This window comes from Etheostoma spectabile, chromosome 15 (assembly GCF_008692095.1).
Source record: "Etheostoma spectabile isolate EspeVRDwgs_2016 chromosome 15, UIUC_Espe_1.0, whole genome shotgun sequence".
Lineage (NCBI taxonomy): Eukaryota > Metazoa > Chordata > Actinopteri > Perciformes > Percidae > Etheostoma > Etheostoma spectabile.
The window spans coordinates 13,653,042-13,674,417 of record NC_045747.1 but is presented as its reverse complement, the minus strand read 5'-3'; the positions used below and the strand labels follow the sequence as shown (position 1 = coordinate 13,674,417).

General features: G+C 39.9%; 2 protein-coding genes across 11 annotated transcripts in view; one reads left to right on the top strand and one right to left on the bottom strand.

Moving 5' to 3' along the window:
* The window catches only part of fmnl1a (formin-like 1a), a 22,544-nt gene extending 11,648 nt beyond the window's left edge, over positions 1-10,896 (top strand). For both annotated transcript variants that reach the window (XM_032538634.1, XM_032538633.1), the window contains exons 2-25: positions 894-977; positions 1,363-1,449; positions 1,546-1,619; positions 2,327-2,410; positions 2,517-2,660; positions 3,369-3,477; positions 3,766-3,842; positions 3,922-4,015; positions 4,407-4,481; positions 4,591-4,701; positions 6,127-6,276; positions 6,371-6,472; positions 7,021-7,576; positions 7,694-7,818; positions 7,958-8,160; positions 8,250-8,484; positions 8,566-8,634; positions 8,717-8,797; positions 9,078-9,207; positions 9,299-9,462; positions 9,551-9,652; positions 10,131-10,226; positions 10,434-10,548; positions 10,646-10,896. In XM_032538634.1, coding sequence (XP_032394525.1) covers positions 900-977; positions 1,363-1,449; positions 1,546-1,619; positions 2,327-2,410; positions 2,517-2,660; positions 3,369-3,477; positions 3,766-3,842; positions 3,922-4,015; positions 4,407-4,481; positions 4,591-4,701; positions 6,127-6,276; positions 6,371-6,472; positions 7,021-7,576; positions 7,694-7,818; positions 7,958-8,160; positions 8,250-8,484; positions 8,566-8,634; positions 8,717-8,797; positions 9,078-9,207; positions 9,299-9,462; positions 9,551-9,652; positions 10,131-10,226; positions 10,434-10,548; positions 10,646-10,710 — 3,126 coding nt within the window. In that variant the 5' untranslated portion in view covers positions 894-899 and the 3' untranslated portion in view covers positions 10,711-10,896. The remainder of the gene's footprint in view (positions 1-893; positions 978-1,362; positions 1,450-1,545; positions 1,620-2,326; positions 2,411-2,516; positions 2,661-3,368; positions 3,478-3,765; positions 3,843-3,921; positions 4,016-4,406; positions 4,482-4,590; positions 4,702-6,126; positions 6,277-6,370; positions 6,473-7,020; positions 7,577-7,693; positions 7,819-7,957; positions 8,161-8,249; positions 8,485-8,565; positions 8,635-8,716; positions 8,798-9,077; positions 9,208-9,298; positions 9,463-9,550; positions 9,653-10,130; positions 10,227-10,433; positions 10,549-10,645) is intronic.
* A 296-nt stretch (positions 10,897-11,192) lies between these two features.
* srcin1a (SRC kinase signaling inhibitor 1a) overlaps positions 11,193-21,376 on the bottom strand; it is a 102,221-nt gene continuing 92,037 nt past the window's right edge. For 7 of the 9 annotated variants that reach the window (XM_032538624.1, XM_032538632.1, XM_032538625.1 and 4 more), the window contains 2 exons: positions 18,587-18,631; positions 11,193-16,280 (listed from right to left, as the gene is read on the bottom strand). In XM_032538624.1, coding sequence (XP_032394515.1) covers positions 15,762-16,280; positions 18,587-18,631 — 564 coding nt within the window. In that variant the 3' untranslated portion in view covers positions 11,193-15,761. Of the gene's footprint in view, positions 16,622-18,586; positions 18,632-21,376 lie in introns of all 9 variants that reach the window. The other 2 variants (XM_032538630.1, XM_032538631.1) reach the window with 2 other exon arrangements.

The window sequence follows — 21,376 nt, the reverse complement described above, 5'->3', positions numbered from 1 at the left end:
GGGTGATAACCTTTATTTCACAAGTCAAACATTTCACTGTAGGTTGATGGCAAAGTGAAACTGCCCTTTTTGGGCATTATGTTTTTTTATTATGACTCACAGAGTTGTGGAGGTGGGGGGTTCTTCATCTGTGTTAAACAATGTTATGTACAGGTAAGGTATGTGATAAGGTGAAATGTAAAAAAAAGTCTATAATAAATAATTCTAATATTTAAACCTTGATCATGACTAAAATAGTAAAGAAACCAAGAAATAGTTAATACTTAATTTCTTTACAGTAAGTGCCCTGTTTTCTCATCTTTATCAAAGGTTGGCCTGTAGTGTAAAAAAAAAATTTAACCTCACGGTTATAGTAACCAAAATTATCACAATTTTCGGTATCATCACGGTATTTTTAAATGTGTGTTTAATGCCTCTAGCGGCAACTTTTTTCCTGCACGTTCTGCAGTTCAATCAACTCTCCTTCGGCATTCTTAGAATAACCAAAATATGCCTCTTACAGGGTTGATAAATGTCATGAGCGCTGTCACCTCCTCCTTCCGTCATGATTCCAACTTTAAGAAACTGAATAACAAAAATATGTATTTTCTGAGGTACATGGTACCTCCTGACAACCATCATTGTACATATTTACAGTAAGCGTAAACACTGAGTCATCTGTACTTCCGGCAGGTAGTTGAACACCCTTCAAAAAGTGCATTTGTGGTTTGGTTGATTTGAATATTGTTGCGTAAGCAGGAAATATGTTTTTATTGTATATGTTGTATAACTGAGAGCTGAATGACACTGGAGGTGTTACTCTTCATTGTTAACCAGAAAGTTTGAGTCATATTCTTGCATACTACTTCAGATTCTTTAAATTGAAACAACCTCTCTTTTTCTCTCTCTGTCAGAGCTACATGAATTTGCCTCCAGACAAACTGGAGCTGTTGAGTCAGTATGACAATGAAAAGAAGTGGGAATTAGTTTGTGATCAGGTAAGACCTTTTTTTTCATTGATGATGTTTCCCAATTTACTCTCAACATACTACTGACATGTCATCAAACAATGTGATTCTTGTACCTGTGGCTTCTCTGGGACAGAGTTGACACAAAGTACATAAATACCCAAAGTGTACATGTGGTGAAGAGCAGGGTGCAGTGTGAAAACCTTGCAGCACAGTTTCTGTGGTGGCAACTGATGGCGTCGGCATGGAAACAGAGAGTGGTTTGTGTCTATTATGTTAACTAGCACAGGCAATAATAGCTTTTCCGATGCTCTGCGCTGATAAATGTGTTTTCAGTCCTGTCATCTTTCAGGGTTGCTGAAAAACTGAACTCAGTAAAAAACTACTATTGACACTGGGAATCCTTCTTCCCCAGGAGCGTTTCCAGGTAAAGAGCCCCGCGTCCACTTACCTGGCTAAGATCAAGAGCTTCTACCAGGATCAAGGAGGGGTGTCTCGCAGGGTCAGTGTGAAGCATCTCCTTCTTTTCATATTTGACACATCCTAATTTTCTATCTGCGAAATGATGTCTTGAACCTCACCGCTTCTGCTTCTTTAGCTGAAGAAAAGGATTCAAGATGCCACAAAAGTCCTTAAGGATTTGGAGATATCCCTTCGCACCAATCACATTGGGTGAGCATTAGCAAATAAAGTTATGTTTACGTGCACTGTTTTCCGCGTTCTTGCCACCAGCTGTCAATCTGTGGAATTGGTTGGGAAACCGATGGCAGAAATGGGTTTTGTGTTGCCAATGTGCTCAGGTGCATGCATTTTCGTGCCTGTGGACTTTAGAAACAAAACAAAAAATCAGTGCTTGATAGCACTACTAGCGGTCAAAAACTCCACAGGGTACCTTTAAGATAGATGCTGAAGAAGTTTCCAATCTTTAATGTCATTATTATAATTATGGGTCAGTTTAAGTTCACTGAGCATTCATCGTTTAACTTTTGTTGAGCACCAGTCACTGTATCCACAAGACACAATAACAGGATAATGGTTTAAAATGTAGCAGACCACCAGTGGCACTTAAAGTTAGCAAACTTGCTCAGTAATGGCAGTTACACAACAGTAACTACCTAAAGTGTTCTAGCATTAGCCACCATAAGCTGCTGGTCACACCAGACCAAGTATGTAAGGTTGATGCAGTTGAGTTTATTGAATTGAGCAAGACTGCAGTTTATTAATCATGAATTCAGCATTTCCTTTGTAAGAGCAAGATTGGGTTATTTCTTCTTTCTAAAGTTACACACTCCTGCTTTGAACCCAATCTGAACGCAAAATCTATAATAAAAAAAACCATTTCTCTATTAGTGTATCATCCCTCATTCTTTATTTTGTAGATGGGCCCAAGATTTCCTCAACGAGCAGAACAAAGGTTTGGATGTTCTGGTGGAATACCTGTCCCATGCACAAAGCGATGCCTCGTAAGTACAGGCAGGCTGTGAAAAACTCTCTCAGAAACTGAAAATGCTCTTACAATGTCTTACAAATGTATCAACCATGGATGTTTATTTTGTATGATCTCTGGAGGTTTGATACGGAGAGTGTTGAAAATGGTGGCAGCTTGTCAGAAAGAAGAAAACCTGTAGATAGGTCGTTGGAGGACTTGACCAAAAGCTCCAGTGGCTCCCACTCACATGGGATGACCAGAGCTGCTCGGGCACTGACTGTGAGGTAAGAAGCTTCAGACATGAACGGTTTTAGACATACAGTAGCTACAGAGTGTCAGACCCAGAGATGTTCTATTAATATGTGTGTGTGTATATATATATATATATATATATATATATATATATATATATGCTGAACTGTGTCAAACTGATCCTCATCTACTTCAGTTTTGAATATTTAGGTATGGTCCAACGCAACAAAATCTTCTTTATTAATACAAATACTCTCATAAATAGTAAAACCCCTGATTGACCAACCAACCACAGAAGATTTGTATCTTTGTAAAATATTAAACAAAGTTTGCAGCAGACTACATGTCTTCTTTAACCCAATCAACATGCCTTCATTTATTAATTGTATAGGGCTCGTTTTTTTGCTGCACTTCTTATTCAACTTTATGGCCATCTTATTGCTAGGTAGCAGTTCCTCCTGAAACTGAGACATTACAACCATGATGAACACCTTCATACAGTTATTCATACATATCCTTTGCTCATTTGTTGAGTATTTTATTCTTTATTTGCCTTTCCACATGATGCCACATTTCAGCTGTCAGACAGACACAGCAGATGTCCAAAACAATGCTGGACGTCGTTATGATTGGCCAACTATGCTGTTCAGGGCCTCAACACACCACATGCATTTACAGTAGCTTCTCTTCTCTTAAAGAATTCCTTGAATTTGTCTTTAAACATGTTTATCCCTCTACAGAATAAGCTCCACTCTGGGGAACAAGATACATAAGAAGTCCCATTCATCCAGCCAGAGAGATGATGTACATGTGTGCATAATGTGCCTGCGAGCCATCATGAACTACCAGGTAGAACCTGAACATACTTATGCTGTCCCTATGGTCACTTGTCTCATTTTCTTTCATAAAAACATGCTCTATACCAAGAAAACAGTGAGTGGGCATAAATCCACTTTTTTTCTACTCCTGTTTCACTTAGCTTGTTTGAAGTTAAAATTTAAAATTAAACTAGATGTTTGATTTAAAGTATTATAAAAAAAAAGCTTCTCAAACTAAACGCAACGCCTATTTCTGCATATTTTAGCACATCAGCTCTCTTGGGGGGGGCAGCTGTTTATGCTTTCCTTCTGCTTTCAGTCTGGTTTTAACCTGGTGATGACTCACCCGCGCTGTGTGAATGAGATCACCCTCAGTCTCAACAGCAAGAATCCCAGGTGAGTGTATGTGTGTGAGGCAAAATGTGTGTTATCTGTCTGTCTGTATCCATATCTAATCCCTCCTCTGCTGCAACAGGACCAAAGCCCTCGTGTTGGAGTTACTGGCTGCAGTGTGTCTTGTCAGAGGAGGGCATGACATCATTCTGTCTGCTTTTGACAACTTCAGAGAGGTGAAATAAGTTTAAAGTTTTAGATTTAAGATTAAATTTGTAATTTTGTAATTTTCTACATTGCGAGGGTCTGATTTGACCATTGCTCTTTCAGTTCTACTGTTGTTCTAGACTTCCCCTCTTTGATTATTCATCTTATGACTGACACTATCTACCCATCACATGCACTGTGGTCCTACTTTTAGCACATGTAGAGCAGTCATGCATTGGTGTGTAATTGCAAGGACAGTGCAAGGGTAAGAAATACGCCGTATTTGTGTAGCTGAGATCAGCTGCTACATGTAATAGATATAACTTGTTAGAAAAAGACTCAATGTGCATTGGTGCCCCAATTTTGCATGTCAGACAACAATTAAAATGCATTTTCAGATAAGTTTCTATTTGTTCTCAGGTGAGCAGAGAAAAGAACCGCTTTGAAAAGTTGATGGAGTACTTCATCAATGACGACAGCAACATTGACTTCATGGTAGGTCCACGAATGTACTACCTACACCCTAAATGACTGATTAACAAATAAAGGGACTTTTAAATTGTGGATGTCCTTGAGAATTACTTGTCATTGTCTCTGTCTCCAGGTGGCTTGCATGCAGTTTATAAACATTGTGGTCCATTCAGTGGAGAACATGAACTTCCGTGTTCATCTCCAGTTCGAGTTCACTCACCTCGGGTTAGACAAGTATCTTGGGGTGAGTATGCATACAAATCTCAGTGGTAAGTGTAAATGGCGTGTGGAGCATTAAGCAGCTAAAAAGCCACATATTTTCCTCAGGAGTTGGTAGAGACCAAAAACAAAGTGAAAATAAAGTGAATATTAGTGATCAGAAACAAATGAATGCTAATGTTTCTCCATGATGCCTGGATGTGTGTGAACTGTTTTCTAACCATATAAACTTAAAGATGCTATGTCAATATTGTGTTCACAACTTAATTCCACTGCCTGCTGGTGGTGAAAAAACAATTCCTAGGTACAGAAAATGTATTCCATCTAATGCTGGAAATATAGGATTATGGGAAAAAAAATCCTAACAAAGACAAAGAGCAAAGAGACAATATTCCCAAAAAAATGGCACCATTTTTTCTAAGCTGGCATTATGAAATTATTTACATTCAGGTGTTTCAGCCTAGATTTATTTAGCATTTCTTTTTTTGTGGGGTGGTGTCACATTATCTTTCAGTAGAAGCCATTTTATATGTGGGAGACCTAAAAGAATAGGGGTATTTGAAAAACTAACGTACTAGGGGGAGGCTGATCATCTGTCTCATGTAGTACTGTCAGGTTATAGTGACAGTTTCAGCAAACTTGTTTATAAAGGTAACCTTTTGAAAAAAGCAACTTGCGTCATCCAGCTGGTCCATTCTACAGCTCATTCTCTTCCTCATTTAATAGGATGTTGCTGCATGCTCATCCAGTTTCCCTTTACTTTTTACTGATGTCAACCTGTTCATATCACATGACTTCCCTACTGTGACACAAGGCAAATGTTAGTTTTGATAAACTGTCTAAATGGTTTTAACATTGACTCTCTATGTCAAAAAAATCTAACATTATAAAACGATTAGACTATGAATCAATAAGTCAATCTACAACAATTTAAGACACAACTATTTTGATAATCGTAAAAATTATTTTAAATAATTTTTAAAGCAGAAATGCAAAGACTGTGCTGACTCCTTGAATGTTGGTTGTTCTTTTATTCATAAAATTGTAAATTGAATAACTTATATATAGATTTATATTTTAATTTGTCACCTTGGGCTGTGGGAAGCTGAAACACAATTTTCAAACATTTTACAGACAAAAGTATTACATACCAAGTGTTTATATATTAAATATTTACAGATTAATCAATGTAAAAAAACATTCAAGTTGCAGCCCTAAAACAAGGTAAATTAAAATCTTTGTTCATCACTTTTGCTGAAACTTATATCTCACATGCGTTTCCGTAATGTATTTAAATTTTTCTGTATTTTCAAATATCTTCCATAAATCTTCATTTAAAAGTTAACCTGAATCAATCCCTACGCCATTGGTACATTATTACTTTAATCGTGGATCATATTATTCTTTATCATACTTTAATATGTCTTTATTGTTTGTATTTGTGTGTTAGCGTCTGAAGCAAACAGAGAGCGAGAAGCTGCAGGTTCAGATCCAGGCCTACCTGGACAATGTGTTAGATGTGGGAGCCCTGCTGGAGGATGCTGAAAGCAGAGGAGGGGTGCTGGAGCATGTGGACGAACTGCAGGAACACAACGTAGAGGTCGGCCACAAGTGAAAAAAAAATAATAGGAACCTATGTGAACAAAAAGACGCTTTGATGTTGCGATGTTAAAGCAATGTTGTCTGTGTTGCAGCTGAGTGCCCGGCTTCAGGAGATTGAGAAACAGACTGCAGAGAGAACGTCTGAACTTGAGACTCAGCTCCTGCAGGCCACCAAGGAGACTGAGCTGCTCAAGGTAAGTGCTGCTCCATGACATGTACAACGTTTAACATGATTAATTAGCCAGGCAAGGTGTACCCTTCAACTGTGATTAGTTATAATGAGGTCAAAAGAGTGGCAGTTCACTTTATTTGAATAATCTTAATATGAAAGTAAAATCTAATCATCTACAATATGAAACAAGAAAAAAAATCTGTAAATGCATTTTAGCTTTGTTAGTTGCCTTGGGCTCTTGCAATTGCAATGCCAGTCTCTCGGTCAGTCTGTTGTTCAACAAGGTCAACATTTAGGTTTGTTCCAATCTTTCGGTTTATGTCCAAATTCCTGTAAAAACAAATGACATCCCCATCATCCTCAACTGTACTTTGTGTTTTGTGCTGATTAGCTAATGTTAGCATGCTAACATTCCCTACTAAACATATGAACAAGCAGACATTGACATTTAGCTCAAAGCATCTCCATACAGCAGGGCATCACTAGCTTGACTGTGGACTCTCAGTCTTGTTTGAGAATATATATTTTCTCTGTTGAGATGAGCTTTGTTTCTATATTTGTGTCTAATAGGAAAGCCTGCGAGAGTCCTGTTCCCAGGTTAGTGCCTTGCAGCAGCGAGAACGGGAGTGTGAGCTGAACAGGGAGAGGGAGAGGGACAGGGAGCGTCTGAGCACCTCCGCCCCTCCGACTCCTTCAGAGCTGGAGCAGAAGCTCCAGGAGCTGCAAGACAAGGGGCTGATCCGACTGGGACGCAGTGCCTCTGGAGCCCTGGACATCCAGGTTGTGCCTGTCACAGTGATCGAATACATCCAAGCCCCAGCTTCATCCGCCCAGCCCAATGCTCCGCACTCTATTGCTAAGTCTGATTCCCCACCATCCGGCCTTCCTACCTCTGCTCCTCCGCCACCCCCTCCCCCTCCTCCGCCTCCTGGTGGTCCAGGGGCAGTTGCCGCTCCTCCTCCTCCTCCTCCTCCTCCGCCTCCTCCACCTCCTCTAGGAGGTTGTAGTGCGGGGCCTCCACCCCCTCCTCCACCACCTCCCCCACCAGGTGCTGGACCTCCACCTCCACCTCCCCCGCCTGGTGCTGGACCACCGCCTCCTCCTGGAGCACCAAACACTCAATCTGGTATGAGGTTGACAGAAACATCCAAAAAATGCTGAAAACTGTCACAAGTTGGTAGAAATGGAACAGTAAAGATCTTATTTTTTTGGTCATTCCTCTTCTTTTTTTTTGTTTCCATAGGGGTTAAGAGCAAGAAAACCATTCAGACCAAGTTCAAGATGCCACTGTTTAACTGGCAGGCCTTAAAACCAAACCAGGTGACAGGCACCGTCTTCAATGAACTAGATGATGAGCAGATCTTAGGGGTAAGAACATATAGCATCTATTTTTTTTGCACTTGCACTGTACAGTTCATGCTGTCAGAAAACTGCAGTGTGAAAATGTTTTTTTTTTATCCTGACCTTCACAGCTTCCTCTCTCTGTTTCTCATTCTATCTAAATCAGGAGTTGAACATGGATATGTTTGAGGACCAGTTTAAAACTAGGGCCCAGGGTAATCCAAAAGACCTGTCTACTATCAAAACGAAGGTGGTCCAAAAGGCCCCCAGCAAGACGTCCTTGATTGACACCAACAAGGCTAAGAATCTGGCCATCACTTTACGCAAGGGGGGAATGAACCCATCTGACATCTGCACCGCCATAGAGACGTACGTATCAGTTTCATTGTTGACATTTCTGAGCAACCCACTCTCTCTCTTACACTAAATGGTGTGACTTTCACTACTCTTTTGTACAGGTATGACCAGCAGTCTTTGTCCATAGACTTCCTGGAATTACTTGAGCCCTTCATACCATCAGATTTTGAGACGAAGCTGCTGGTTAACTATGAAAAGGATGGCCGCCCGCTGGAGGAGCTGACTGATGAGGATCAATTTATTTTACGCTTTGGGAAGATTCCTCGTCTGAAGCAGAGAATAAGCACTCTCACTTTCATGGGCAACTTCCCAGATACTGTCAAACGCCTGCAGCCGGTCAGTTTGTCAAATGCATCATAACTTGGACTGAAAGAGACTGAAACAGATGTACTGATTTTGTTTTCACTTCATTTATAGCAACTAAACTCCCTCATCGCTGCTTCAATGTCCATCAAGTCTTCAACCAAACTGAAAAAGATCTTAGAAGTAAGTAAAAGACAATATGACATGCCGATGTAGCTTCCAAATCTGTGATTTTGCATAAGTCATCTCATCTGTTCCCCCTCAGATTGTTCTCGCCTTTGGCAACTATATGAACAGCAGTAAGAGAGGTGCAGCGTACGGTTTTCGGCTGCAGAGTCTGGACCTTGTAAGTAGCCTTTGTTTGTACGTTTACTCTTTCACTTTAAAGAGAGACATATTCTTCCTTTTACAAATCAAGCTGAATCCGTATGAAATAAACCTCAAGAAAAATGAGATGAACCTTTTATCGATAGAAAACACTCATGCTTTGAACCATTACAGCCTACCTTGGTCAGGTAGGACCAGTAACACAATGGTAGCTAATTTTAGCTAATTTTTGACGCAAAAGTTACCCGTCTTAATTTAAGAAAACCTTTTTAACCAAATCAACTTTGTCAACATTTCAGCTGTTGGAGACCAAGTCAACTGACCGCTCGCAGACACTACTTCATTTCATCACCAGTATCATCCAGGAAAAATACCCAGACTTGGTCAACTTCCACTCTGAGATACACTTTGTAGACAAAGCAGCGCTTGGTAAATTCACACAAACAGTCAAACTGTCCAGTTGTGTGGCTTGTGATTTAAATTAGGAGTGGTACTGAACTAATTAATGTTTCTTTGCCAGTATCCCTGGATGGGATTCTTCAGGATATCCGCTCATTGGAGCGGGGAATGGAAATGACCAAAAAAGAATTCCTGGTGCAGGATGATAGCCCGGTGTTGAAGGAATTCATTAAAACCAACAGCGAGCAGCTGGACACTTTGATCAAAGACAGCAAGACTGCACAGGTTAGCCTGCAATTCACTTGAAACTATATGATTATAATAACACATTATTACATGCTTTGACATATTGACTCTGCCTGTCTCCCTCCAGGAGGCCTACGGCTCTGTGGTGGAGTATTTTGGAGAGAACCCCAAAACCACACAGCCTTCTATGTTTTTCCCGATGTTTGGACGCTTGATAAAGGCCTATAAGGTGAGGATGTGTGGTGATTTCTGATATTTATTTATTACACTCCACAACAACTTCATCCCCAACGTCATAAGACTACTGAACTCCCAATAATCCCCCCCCCACCCCCATACATACAACACTAGTCACTTTACATGGACACTGTGGACCCAATTTGCAGCTTTAAATTTAAACTATAATATTCATTTCACTGTTTCTTCTGCAATACATCCTGCTGCTACTGATATTTGCACTAGTCATAATCGTCTTATAATCATTTTTAATTTTATTTTTTGTACATACTTTATATTGCACATAGTTATATTTACACTGTTTCTCTTTTTTCTACTTGTCTTCTGTTTCTTTTCTTTTTTCGGAGCCTTGCAACGGAATCTCGCTCAACCGTATATTGTAAATGTGCAGTTGAATGACAATAAAAGCCTATCAAAGTCACACACAATTGTTGCATTGCATGTTAATCAATGTCTGTGATTGAACACAGACAGCACAGCAAGAAATTGAGCAGAAAAAGAAAATGGAGAGTCAGAGCAGTGAGGAAAAAGTGCCATCATCTCCAGACAAGGCTGGGGTACAAAAGGTAAGTTATTAAAGGTCCAGTCTTCAGAAGTTAGATATCAGAGATTTAATATCTGCCATTGTTTGTTTAATGGCTTATGTGTCATTGTAAATGTGCAGTTTTGTCTGACATACTTGCATAACCATAAATAAACCATCATCTAAAACCCATGTAGAAAATTCTAAATTTACTTTGATTTCAAATGCTTTTATTTTTTGACCATGCTAGGGGCCTATGATGCCTAAGATGCCCCAGATGGACCTGATCGCAGAGCTGAAGAAGAGGCAGGTGAAACCGCAGGTACGCGAGGGGAAGGACGGCGCGCTTGAGGACATCATCACAGGTATAGTAACACCATGCTTCTTGGAGGACTCACATAACTTGAGCAAGTGTGTTGCATTTTTGATGTTTACGTGCCGGTTTTTATACTCCTGCCTCAGATTTAAGGAACACACCGTACAGGCGGACAGATGGTCGACGGCCAGCCCAGCGCCAGGACACTTGATCCCCTTCTGGTCCATGACTTTCTATAAATATAACTGGACTCACACTCATGCGTACAGACAGAAGAACATGCTTTAAAATGTACTGTATATAAATTATATCCAATTATATAATTAGCCATATGGCAGTGTGTATTTTAACATTTCAGTGTTAATTTGCTGTGTAAATAGATTTTGACGATGGAATTGTTTGATCATTTTAATGCAACAGTCCATGAATTTGATTACAAATCTTGCTAAAGAAAATAATTGAATTATTTGTGGCGCCTCACAGGCTCTGACTGCTCCAAATTTGTAATGTTACTTATTGAGTAATAAAAAAACCAACATGTCTTTATTTTAAAATAGACCCTCTGTATTTGTATGAGAGCTTTGACACGTGATGCAACATCCACAATTTGTAGCCACACTTTGTTGCTAAAAATGATGCACTCATTTCTTGACAAGACAACATAAACAAGTCATTATAAAGCTTGACCATTGCCATTGTACAAGAGAGCTGCACTTTATTGGACACACAATCACAGCAAATTATGTACAAAAGAAGGCAGGTTCAACTGCCTACTGTCTTCTCACAGGAAAAACACACATTTCTCACAGAATATCATGGCATCCACACTGATAAATTAGTATCTCCAGTATCAGTAGGCTTTTAAATTTATATATCATTATATTATTATAGATCTATTTTCTGTATTATTTTTGTTCTTATATCACACTACTCTACAAATGGGAGAATCACTCTGTGGAAAGAGTACACCATCACTGGTGACTTTTCTGGTTGGGGTGCTTTCAAGCATTCTGAATCCTTCTAGACATCCAACACTCTCTGCCACTATAGTCATCCTCATTGTCACATAACATCACAGTAAGACTGAACATGCCTGTGTCACAAATACCAAAATAATGTCTCATTCTCCATGTTTGTAAACCTTTATCACAGAATCGCCTTTATCTTCCTCTCTTTCTCATTTATTTTGAGAAAACCTGTAGACATTTTTTTTTTCAACTGCACCGTGCGATTGCTTGAGACTACACATGCATTATTTTGTATATACCTTTGTACCCATCGTCAAAGTTTAATAATAAAACATCTTTTGGACATAACAATTGGTTGAACTCGCTAGGGATGACTCGGCCTATTTACAAGTCAATTTTTGTTTTTCTCCTTTTGATGCCAAGATTTTTGAACATCCACAAATTCATGTAAAAATCTCATATACCAGTACATACAATAGAATGTAGGTTCCTTATAAAAAAGATACAATGGCAAAGGAAGAGATAAAACTTTTAATTCACACAACGCCACATAATTCCCTCATTGATCCGTCTTGGTGGTTTAACAACTTCTGTGTTTTAGCTCAACTCGTACTTAAAGCCACTCAGTGCAACAACTGGAAGTGAATAAACAACATGTACCTGTTTTAATGATTAAGAACCTGTTGTCTTTGAATGCTTTTGCACTGAGCATCCACATTCACATTGCTACCACTCCTGTTCACATGCCGACATGACACAGAGGAAAATTAAAGCCATGTAACTTACTTTTGTCAAAGCAGCAAGACTCTCTATGAAGCCTTTGGGCCCATAAACTGAACTTTCACAGTAGTTACCCTACTATCTGTGTTTCAGGCAATCTAACTTACTAATACCAGCTGAATCACAAAGACAGGATGGGGTGAAACAAAACAAAAAGCAGACCATAGGTACAGAAAACAACCCCCTAAAACAAACATAGTAGCAAAATAAGCCCCTAAGCACAGGCACTGATCCAGCCTCTTACACCTCAATAGTGACCCTTCACATAAGGAGGCCAAGGTGCAGATGAGCTGGACAAGCATTTTCAGGGACAAGCGCTTGAAAACTACATAAAAACTCAGTGCTCGTAAATAAATAATAATAAACCCTAGAATTTAAAAAATGAACTTCAGCGTATATTACAGAGGCTAACTGTTATCTATAAAGATATTTTTAAACAAATATAAAAATGTTCTGCGTATGAATAAATAATCTGTGTGAAATGTAATATCTTTCTCAATGACTTAAAAAAGAAAACTCTGTACAAAATCATCACTAATTTATAAAACTGAAGAGATGACATTTTACAGTATATAATTTAATCTAGGCCTATATATATATCACATTTTTCTTCACAATTATATCATACACAAACATCTCACTTAGATATATTTATATATGTATATTTCTTCTATGTTTGATTTCAAGTTTGCTTGTTTTTCTGATTGCCAGGGGCATTTACTGTGAGTGTCTGCCACATGCCATCTAAGCCTCCAGCCATGTTGAAATCACAGCACACTAACACTTGTCTTGAAAAAATCATTCCAGAGAGCACTGCCATGCAATTCAGGGAGGTTTCAGCTCAGACTTTACTTGGGGAAAGCAGCCAAGCGTGAATACTTCCTCCTCAACGCTCACCAGACGCAAATGCAGCAAATTTAACTCGGAGTTATAGATTTGAGTGTGGAACAGCATGAGTAAGTGAATTTCTTTCATTTGACTTCACTCAATATGAAACCCAGGGCTTGAACCTGTCTGGCAGAGCTACAGAGCACCCAGGGTGAGGCTTAATTTGCTGTGCTGTAAGCTTGCAGTTTTGCACATTGTTAGAGCTCTAGGAGTGTTTAGTCAAATGCCACCGCTGCAACCTAACACACTCAAGTATCACGCATTTCAAGTGGTTTTCTGCGGAAAAAATTGGAACAAGCCAATTTCCGCACCATTTTCTTTGGGTAAACGTGTTATTCTATCATTGCTGTGCTGATCTAATACTGTAATACAAGATCAACTGGGGCATTCTAATAAGAACAAAGTCTTGGAGGCACTGGGAAAAATATGGTAACAGCTCCTTGCAGACAAACAGACCGTTTCACAAAGGCAAAGAGCACTGCCTTGGCAAAATTACTGTTACTGTTTATATTGAGGCCTATCAAACTTTGTCCTAGGATAACCTCAACTGAGTGGTTTTTATTTCAAAGACGCCCTACACCAAAGACAAAGTGAGAGGGGCAGGGAAAGAACAGCCGCTTACTGGCTCTCCGACTGTCTTGCCCTTCCTCGCATCTCTTTGGGTCTTTTTATATCAAGCACTCTCAATGGAGACAAGGCAAGTCAATGCCAGCCTTATTAAACACATGTCCCCAAACTAATCCCCTCTCCTCAAACGGACTACTCTTTGACACAATCCCCTTTTGCACGTTTTCATCTCAATGCCACAAATAATCCATTTCATAAAGTATTTTAGCTAACCACTGAAAAAAAAAAACCCATAACATCAATCACTTTGTCTATGCCTGTCCGTACAACATCATCACCTCCCCAGTGGGCAGCCCTAAGGCAGAACACAAGACAGGGAGCTTCAAAATGGTGCCTTGTGCGAGGTTCACACATAGGGAATCACTGACAGGCCTTTGATGTGCTTGAAATAGTTATAACTTCAACTACCGTCATTGAGGAACACCAAAGGCCTAACATTCATAAATGTTTCAACATGCAGGAAAGAAAACCAAATGAGGCAACAGCAATATCGGAAATCTAACGTACAGTATTTAAAATATGCAGGGATGTTTTCTTCTTCCTTCTAGGAACATTTGTAGCTTTGTGCTCGTCACATTTAAGCAGATTCACAAGATCAAAATTAGAAGAAAGGGTGTTTAAGAGGAAACTCTGCTTCCTTAATGTTTTTTATATTCATATCTTAGGCCCTTTAAGGGTCAAGATATATCTGAAGTCTGTAAATATGTGCTGATCAACTTTCTTTATCTTTCAAACACTGCTTAAGAGTTGAAACAGTTCAATAGATGTTGAAGTGCGATCGATTCACTGCATTGAAAGATACATTTTGTTCTTATTCAAAGAAGGTGCTTGACAACTTTGGAAGCTGCTTCCCATCAAAATACATGTGAAGTTTAAAAGAAACAAGTGTCCCAAATGAAACCACTTGATCCGTCGCTCTGTAGATCAGATATCATGTTCTGGTCAAAGTGGCATATATCTTAGGGTTTTCTTCATCATTGGTGCAACAAATGTGAAAATGAATCATCACACAAGACTTGCTGAAACAAAACAACTAGTAGAGTCTGTGCTTTTGCAAACAGCTTGGCTTTACAAGTGCAGAATGTGTGACAGATTGTGTGTTATTCATCACTGTGTGTGCTTGAGTCTTTTTAGGTGCTTAAATGCCAGATCAACCTATAAGATGCTACTGCAGAAACATCCTGATTGTCATAATTAATTAGCAAATACACATATGAATTCATTGTCTATAAAATTCACCATTTGCATCCCTTCCCTCTGTTTGTGTAACTGTACCTCCTGGTTCTATTTTAAATAGAAATGTGCTCCCTACAATGTGCCTTTGTGAATGTATCTTCATTGTAAGTTGAAAATGTCCTATAATTGTTCCTAATTTTCAATGCAAGGATCTCATTCTGTAGTGATGTACATAAATATTCAAACAGTGTGACATAAAGTCAAAGTTAGAATGTGGAATGTACACTTGCAACAAAGGGCAGGTCAAAGAACGGGGAGTGAGGACAATCATGTAAACCTTATCACAGTGTGTACAAACGGAGGGGAAAATATAGCACCAGTTTGGAGTTTAAAACACAGGTTTCAAGAAAAATCAAATACAAATCAGAAATTGAAACCACAATCATCACCTTGATCTTCTTTTGATTTTGTTTTCTGCCGAGCACATTCTGCCAGGTGATGCAGGTAAGTGAGAGCAATATTATCCTGAACACACACACACAACAACTGGACTCACTTGGTAATGAATGGAGCTCTTATTTCTATGATAAAAGTCACATTCTAGAAATTATGTCTCCACTAACAACTATGGAACCAGATCAGAGTAGGAAACTTTGCATACTGGAGTGAGGCCAAAACTAGAGAAGAAAAACAAGAGGTCAAAAAAGCCAAAAATCCCATGAAAAAAAATGCTGAAAATGTCCTTATTGTAGTTGTTTTCTCTTCATGGTTCATGATGTGATGGTGCTTAAATTCTCCCATGTCCTCGTCCTCCACATGTTTATTACTGGGAGTTGCCGGGGGCAAAGCCCTTATTCACATGCTCACTGGCCCCCTCCTTGCAGCTGTTGAGGCTGGAGCTACAACCGCTGGGTTTGGGAACCGCAGAAGAGAGGGTAAGGGAACACAAATTGGTGGGAGAGGAGGGAGACAGGGAAGGAGTAGAGGTGGTGGGTGAAGAGGAAGAGGAGGGGGAGGTAGCAATGGGAGTAGGAGGGGAGGACTGACTGCTGGGCAGGGGCAAGGAGGAGGCTCGCTGCTCACGTAGAAGGCGGCGATGACGGAGGGTGGAGGAGAGGAGCAGGGCCTCAGCACTCAGGCCGGAGGCAGACAGGCTTGCCAGCAGGGCCTTCGCTTGGCTGGAGGAGGCTTTCAGGATGGGCAGTGACCCCTCTTGGGGATTCTTCCTCAGGCCAGGGGCAAATGCTGCTGCAGGAGAGGGCACTCGGCCTGAGAAAATTCCTGTTTTGATACCAGAGAGGTATGGCTCAATACTGCCACTGGTGCTGTTGGTCCCCAAGGCCTTCAGGTAGAGCGGGGACACAGAAGTGGGGCAAGGGGGGGGGGGGGGGGGGGGGGGGAAACATGAAAGTCTTAAAATTGGCTAGGCAGTGTCCCCTGCAGCACCTTTCCCTACATTACAAATCAACATATGCGTTCCCGCACACACACACACACACACACACACACACACACACACACACACACACAGACAGGGGTTTAGTGTATATTGTGGAGTAAACACTGAAGATGTAAAAGAAGCTGATCAAGTAAATAGGGCTGATGGATGTGTGTAGCTCTCTAGTCAGGTAAACAGGAGGAAAAGGAAGCTGAAGAGGCTGGACAAGGACAGGTCGCTCACTGCTGCAGGGTCACAGGAACAGTAGGTGGGAAGGCCGGTGGGGGTGCAGGACGGCACAGGTTCACACACGGTGGCAGGGTGGGTGAGGGGGACCGCAGCAAGAAGTATCAGAAGAAACGAGTAGCGGAGGGGTGAGGGGTGGGAGGGTGAGGGAAAGGTGAGAACAGAACAAGAGACAAACACAGGAGATTGTTATTCAGGTTGATATCAGCATGTGTGATGGAAACCATGAGACAGGCTGCCATCTACACATTTTGGCATAGGGTGCAACACTAAGTCACAATGTAGATTACTTTGGCACGTTTTAATGATTTTTACTCATTAAAAAATGCAAAATATACTGATGGACAGACATCATCACACGTCCCATCCCTTTGTGTAATGCTGGAATCAATCAGTAGATGGCACTGTTCCAACAGTATGCAACCTGTGGGTCACACATTTATCACAACATGTATTGGTCTCTCTTTTTTTGCAGGTGGAACTACGGTGAATCAGAACAGTTTGTAAGTTTTATCTTCAGGGGCCAGACCAAACAAAATACATACATACAGTGATGACAGAGTTGAGATAAGAGCGAGAAAGAGCCAAACTTCGCTTTTTATTGCAAACTTTTTTACACTTCAGGACGGTTTTTATTTACCCTTTTCATAAGAAGCAACAGGAGGAGAGACTTTGCAGTGGCTCTAAGTTTTAAAAGGTGTTTGTGTAGGGATTATGGGGATTAGTTCTGTATGAAAGGTGAACAGGTGTGCTAGTCTACACTGTGCTGCTGGGAGGCATTTTGCCTGCTCTGTTGCAGTTCCAGAGCCTGTGCTGCCAACCGTCCCCAGAGAGCGGGGCTGTTCCTTCTGCTTGAGGAACTCCTCTCAAGCCTGGCCGACACATTTATTCTGGTCTGTGAGTGCAGCAGAGTATTCACCTTGCCCTTCATCTCACGCACACTGCAGCTGCCTGCCAAATGACAGCTACCCAGGATAGGTCTTCACAACCCCGCATCACGCCCTACACCTTTAACTAGCCTGTTTTACCGCCAGAAGTAATAAGGGGCCAAATGGGAAATGGAAATTGGGTTTTGAGGCATGAAAGTGATTCACATTGTCATGCCCTCCTTCATCTGTTCCAAGGAAAATGGAGAGAAATAGTGGCTTTGAACTGTTTGTTTTTATTCAGCACATTGATTCGAAAGATCCTCATGCCTGAAATGCTCTAATACATCTAGGTAAAGCTTTAGTGAGCAGGCAGCCCAGGCACAGAGCACCATTTGAAAGCCTCTGTTAATTTTAACACACACACAGATAACATCAGAGCCTAAACTAACCAAAGTATCTGATGCTTTGCAAACAAATTGAGCATTAATGCTTTTTTTGCTCCGTTAATAAAGTTTATTAATAATGTTTTATTAATAATAATGTTTGGACCACATCATTTGCAGGAGCATGTCCAGGTGGGATACCAAATTATGATTGGTTGAACTGCATAATGTTCATTCAGCCAGCATATTTTATATTGATGAAAAACAACTGAGTAACTTGAAATTAGCAATGCTAAACGCAGGACTAACATCAAACCAAACTGTGGTGCCAGTGCATCTTGTTTTAGCTGATTGCAAATGTTAAACATTGATGTCTTAAAATGTATAACTCTCCCTCCAGCTGGTTTCATGACACGTTAATGTGCACTAGCTGCCTTTCATTTGAATTTGTGGATAATGCCACTGATGCTAAAAAGATATACATGTAGTATATACCACTACTGTTGTATAAGCTGAGGGTGGGACCACTGAGAGCCTCTCAAGTAGTGTGTTCTTTCTTCTGAGTTCAAAATGTCCTAGAAATGTCAGTAATAGTTTGGCCAGAGGAAACAAGAAGAGCAATTACCATTGGGAACTGGAACTAGGGTAAAGGTTTGAGGTCACATTTAGGGAATTATATCCAGGAAAGGTTTAAGAGAAGAGACACCTTTACCTTCATCTGTGGGCCGAGTGGAGAGGTCACCCATGGTGGGCACGTCTGATTGTCAGAACAACAGTATCAGTCAAAAGTGGGATCAACAGGTGTGAGTTAAAGGGAGAAATGAGGTGAGGGTGAGCACTATGGTGGCTTACCCTAAATAGGGATCATTTCTAGGTTACAGCTCAATAATAAGGCCTAAATAATATGTTGATCCTAGAAAGACAGATACTGATGACTGACTGTTTTGACACATTTTGCAAAAATACATACTGGTTTTTTAGTTGTAAAAAAGTAGCTGCCATAAAAAAGAATTTTTCTTTAAAAAGATCACAAGCACAATGATAGTGACGGGTTAAAAAAACACCAGGTGAACTGAACATAGAGTCGGAAAGTTCTTAATTAGCACTTAAAGGCTGTATGCAAATGAGCCAGCCGGCTTGATAATTTGACGAGATGAGCTGCAGATAATCAGTGTGTTTTTGCAGCATAGTCCATGCTCAGCTGTTTCATTATCCTGAATTTTAAATGAATTACAAGACAGATTTTGCTCCATCCCTTTGTAAGCTAAATTGTCACGATCTGTGCCGTTTTCTTGGTTTGACATTAAAGATGTCAGGAATTGCATGGAGGAGTGATTTTAAAAGCAACAGCTTGTGGAAACACAATGCTAGCTTCTCAGCATCATGCTTCATTAAGGTTTGAATACCGTGCTAAAATATTTGTGTTGGCTGTGTTTTTGTGTTAACTGCATGGTTAACAGAGTTTGTGTATTCAATAAAAAATAAAGACATTATAAAATAATCATGAAATTGTATGTGAAATATATAAATAAACCAAGACTATGTTCAATACACATTGGTGTACAAAATACAGCGCAACAAATATGTATCTTCATCTTATTTAAAGAAGAATTCTGGAAAATCCAGAGAAAATAAATGAGTGGAAGGAAAATGAACAATTCTATATAAAAAAAAGAACTTGGTTATACAAGTGGACGACATAAATAAAATGGTGGAGAAAAAAAACAAAGTAAAAAACAAAACAAAGCTGAAAATATGTACTCCTGCAGAAAAATGTGAGTGAACGAACATTTGAGTAGGAGGAGACGTAAAACTCAGATCATCATAAATTAAGTAAATTCTGAGCTAAGTGAAGATATCAATTCAAACCAGGATGCCCAACACTTTTTAATTTTATCTTGTTTAAGTCTTCCAGTAAAAGTGAGCTTCTCCATCACATTTACATCGCAGATAACCTCAAACTAATCTTGGGTACATCTGTTGTCAACCACTTTCTTGTAAGGGCTTTTTTACTGTCATGAAAGTATGTTTTTTATTTCCTTTTTTCCAATTACATTCCAATTTTTTTTCATGTCAATTGTTTGACAATGTCATTTTTTTATTATTTCAAACTGTCATATTTCATGAAAGTGGTGGCCCAGCCAATCAAGTTGATACAGAATAACTTTTACATTGTTGCTGCTCTAGCTAACAGTAGCTAACTGGCTAAAACTGGTAGCAGTTGTAAGGCTTGCTAGCTTAATTAAGAGTAGTAGTTTCACAAATTGCTTTTTTTTTCACTTTTTAAAATAATTTATTTTGAGATTATTTATTTCATAATCATTTATTTATTATTGAACACATTGGGGCAAACAATGAATGGCCTGTGCTGGTTTCTTACTGGTGCAGTAATGGACTACAGTACTTGACCTCTCAACTACTTGCTGCTGCTCATACTTCAAAATGCAACAAATAGAGTTGTTGGCTATTGTGAAAGCTGCCACAGCTGACTAATACTCTTTGTTTGGCTGGGTCTTTGTTTATTGTTGTTATTCGTCCTGCAGTTCTTGTATGATGCCACGCTAATCAGCTTGGCATATAATGGTTTTTTTAAACTGCAGGTAAACGCACTGACTACTGACTTCCCACGCTGACAATTAGCTTTGAGTGCCCACTGTCCCTCTGAGGATAGAGCTTTCAAACATACAGCTTCTTTTCACAATGACTGTTTTGAACAGTCTGTGGACAAAGAGAGTGTGCTGTGTGCGAGTGTCATAATGAAATAATAGGACTAATTTTGCTTTGCTTTCATTAGACAAGTGTAGAAATTCACTATACTTTAAAAGCACAGTGACTCAAAGAGACTGACAGGAGAAGAGGGAAAATGAAAAACGGGCAGCATGCATAAATTGCAGAGTACAGAAAATGGAAGCTGGAAAGAGATGTACAGAAGAGGAAGGGTGAAAGACTTAATGGTGGGGGGAAAAAGGTTGCCGTCATCTTCATATTGAATGATCAGTGATTGCCAGTGACTCAAGGGGCGATTATTACATGGCACTGCAGAGATTCCTCCCAATCTTTTCTTAGTCGGAGGCGACCAAAGCTTCATTATGTCCCCATCACTCCAATCTCTCCCTCTCTGCCTAACACATTCATTTCTCTGCAATCTTCAAGACAGAATGTATGTCTGAATGCTCTGTCAAATTCTGTGGGGGTAAGGAGGTTTAGGTTCACTCCACTGCTCCTGTTATTTTTTAAATTACATTGACATTAAGCATTTTTTCCCCCTGTGCACAGGCGTGGTGCAAAAATCCTCTCTTGGCTATTCTGGACTGACATGCTTCAACAGTTCAATTTCCCCACCACCAGAGGCCATCAAGCATCCTTGTGTCCAGTCATTTACCTTAATTTATAACACAGAACGCTGGAACATTAATAAAAAAAAAAAAAGAAGAAGATGCTGAGCCAGCTATTAGGCAAACGTATAACAACATATGTATAGAAAGAAGCTGCAGTAAGAAGT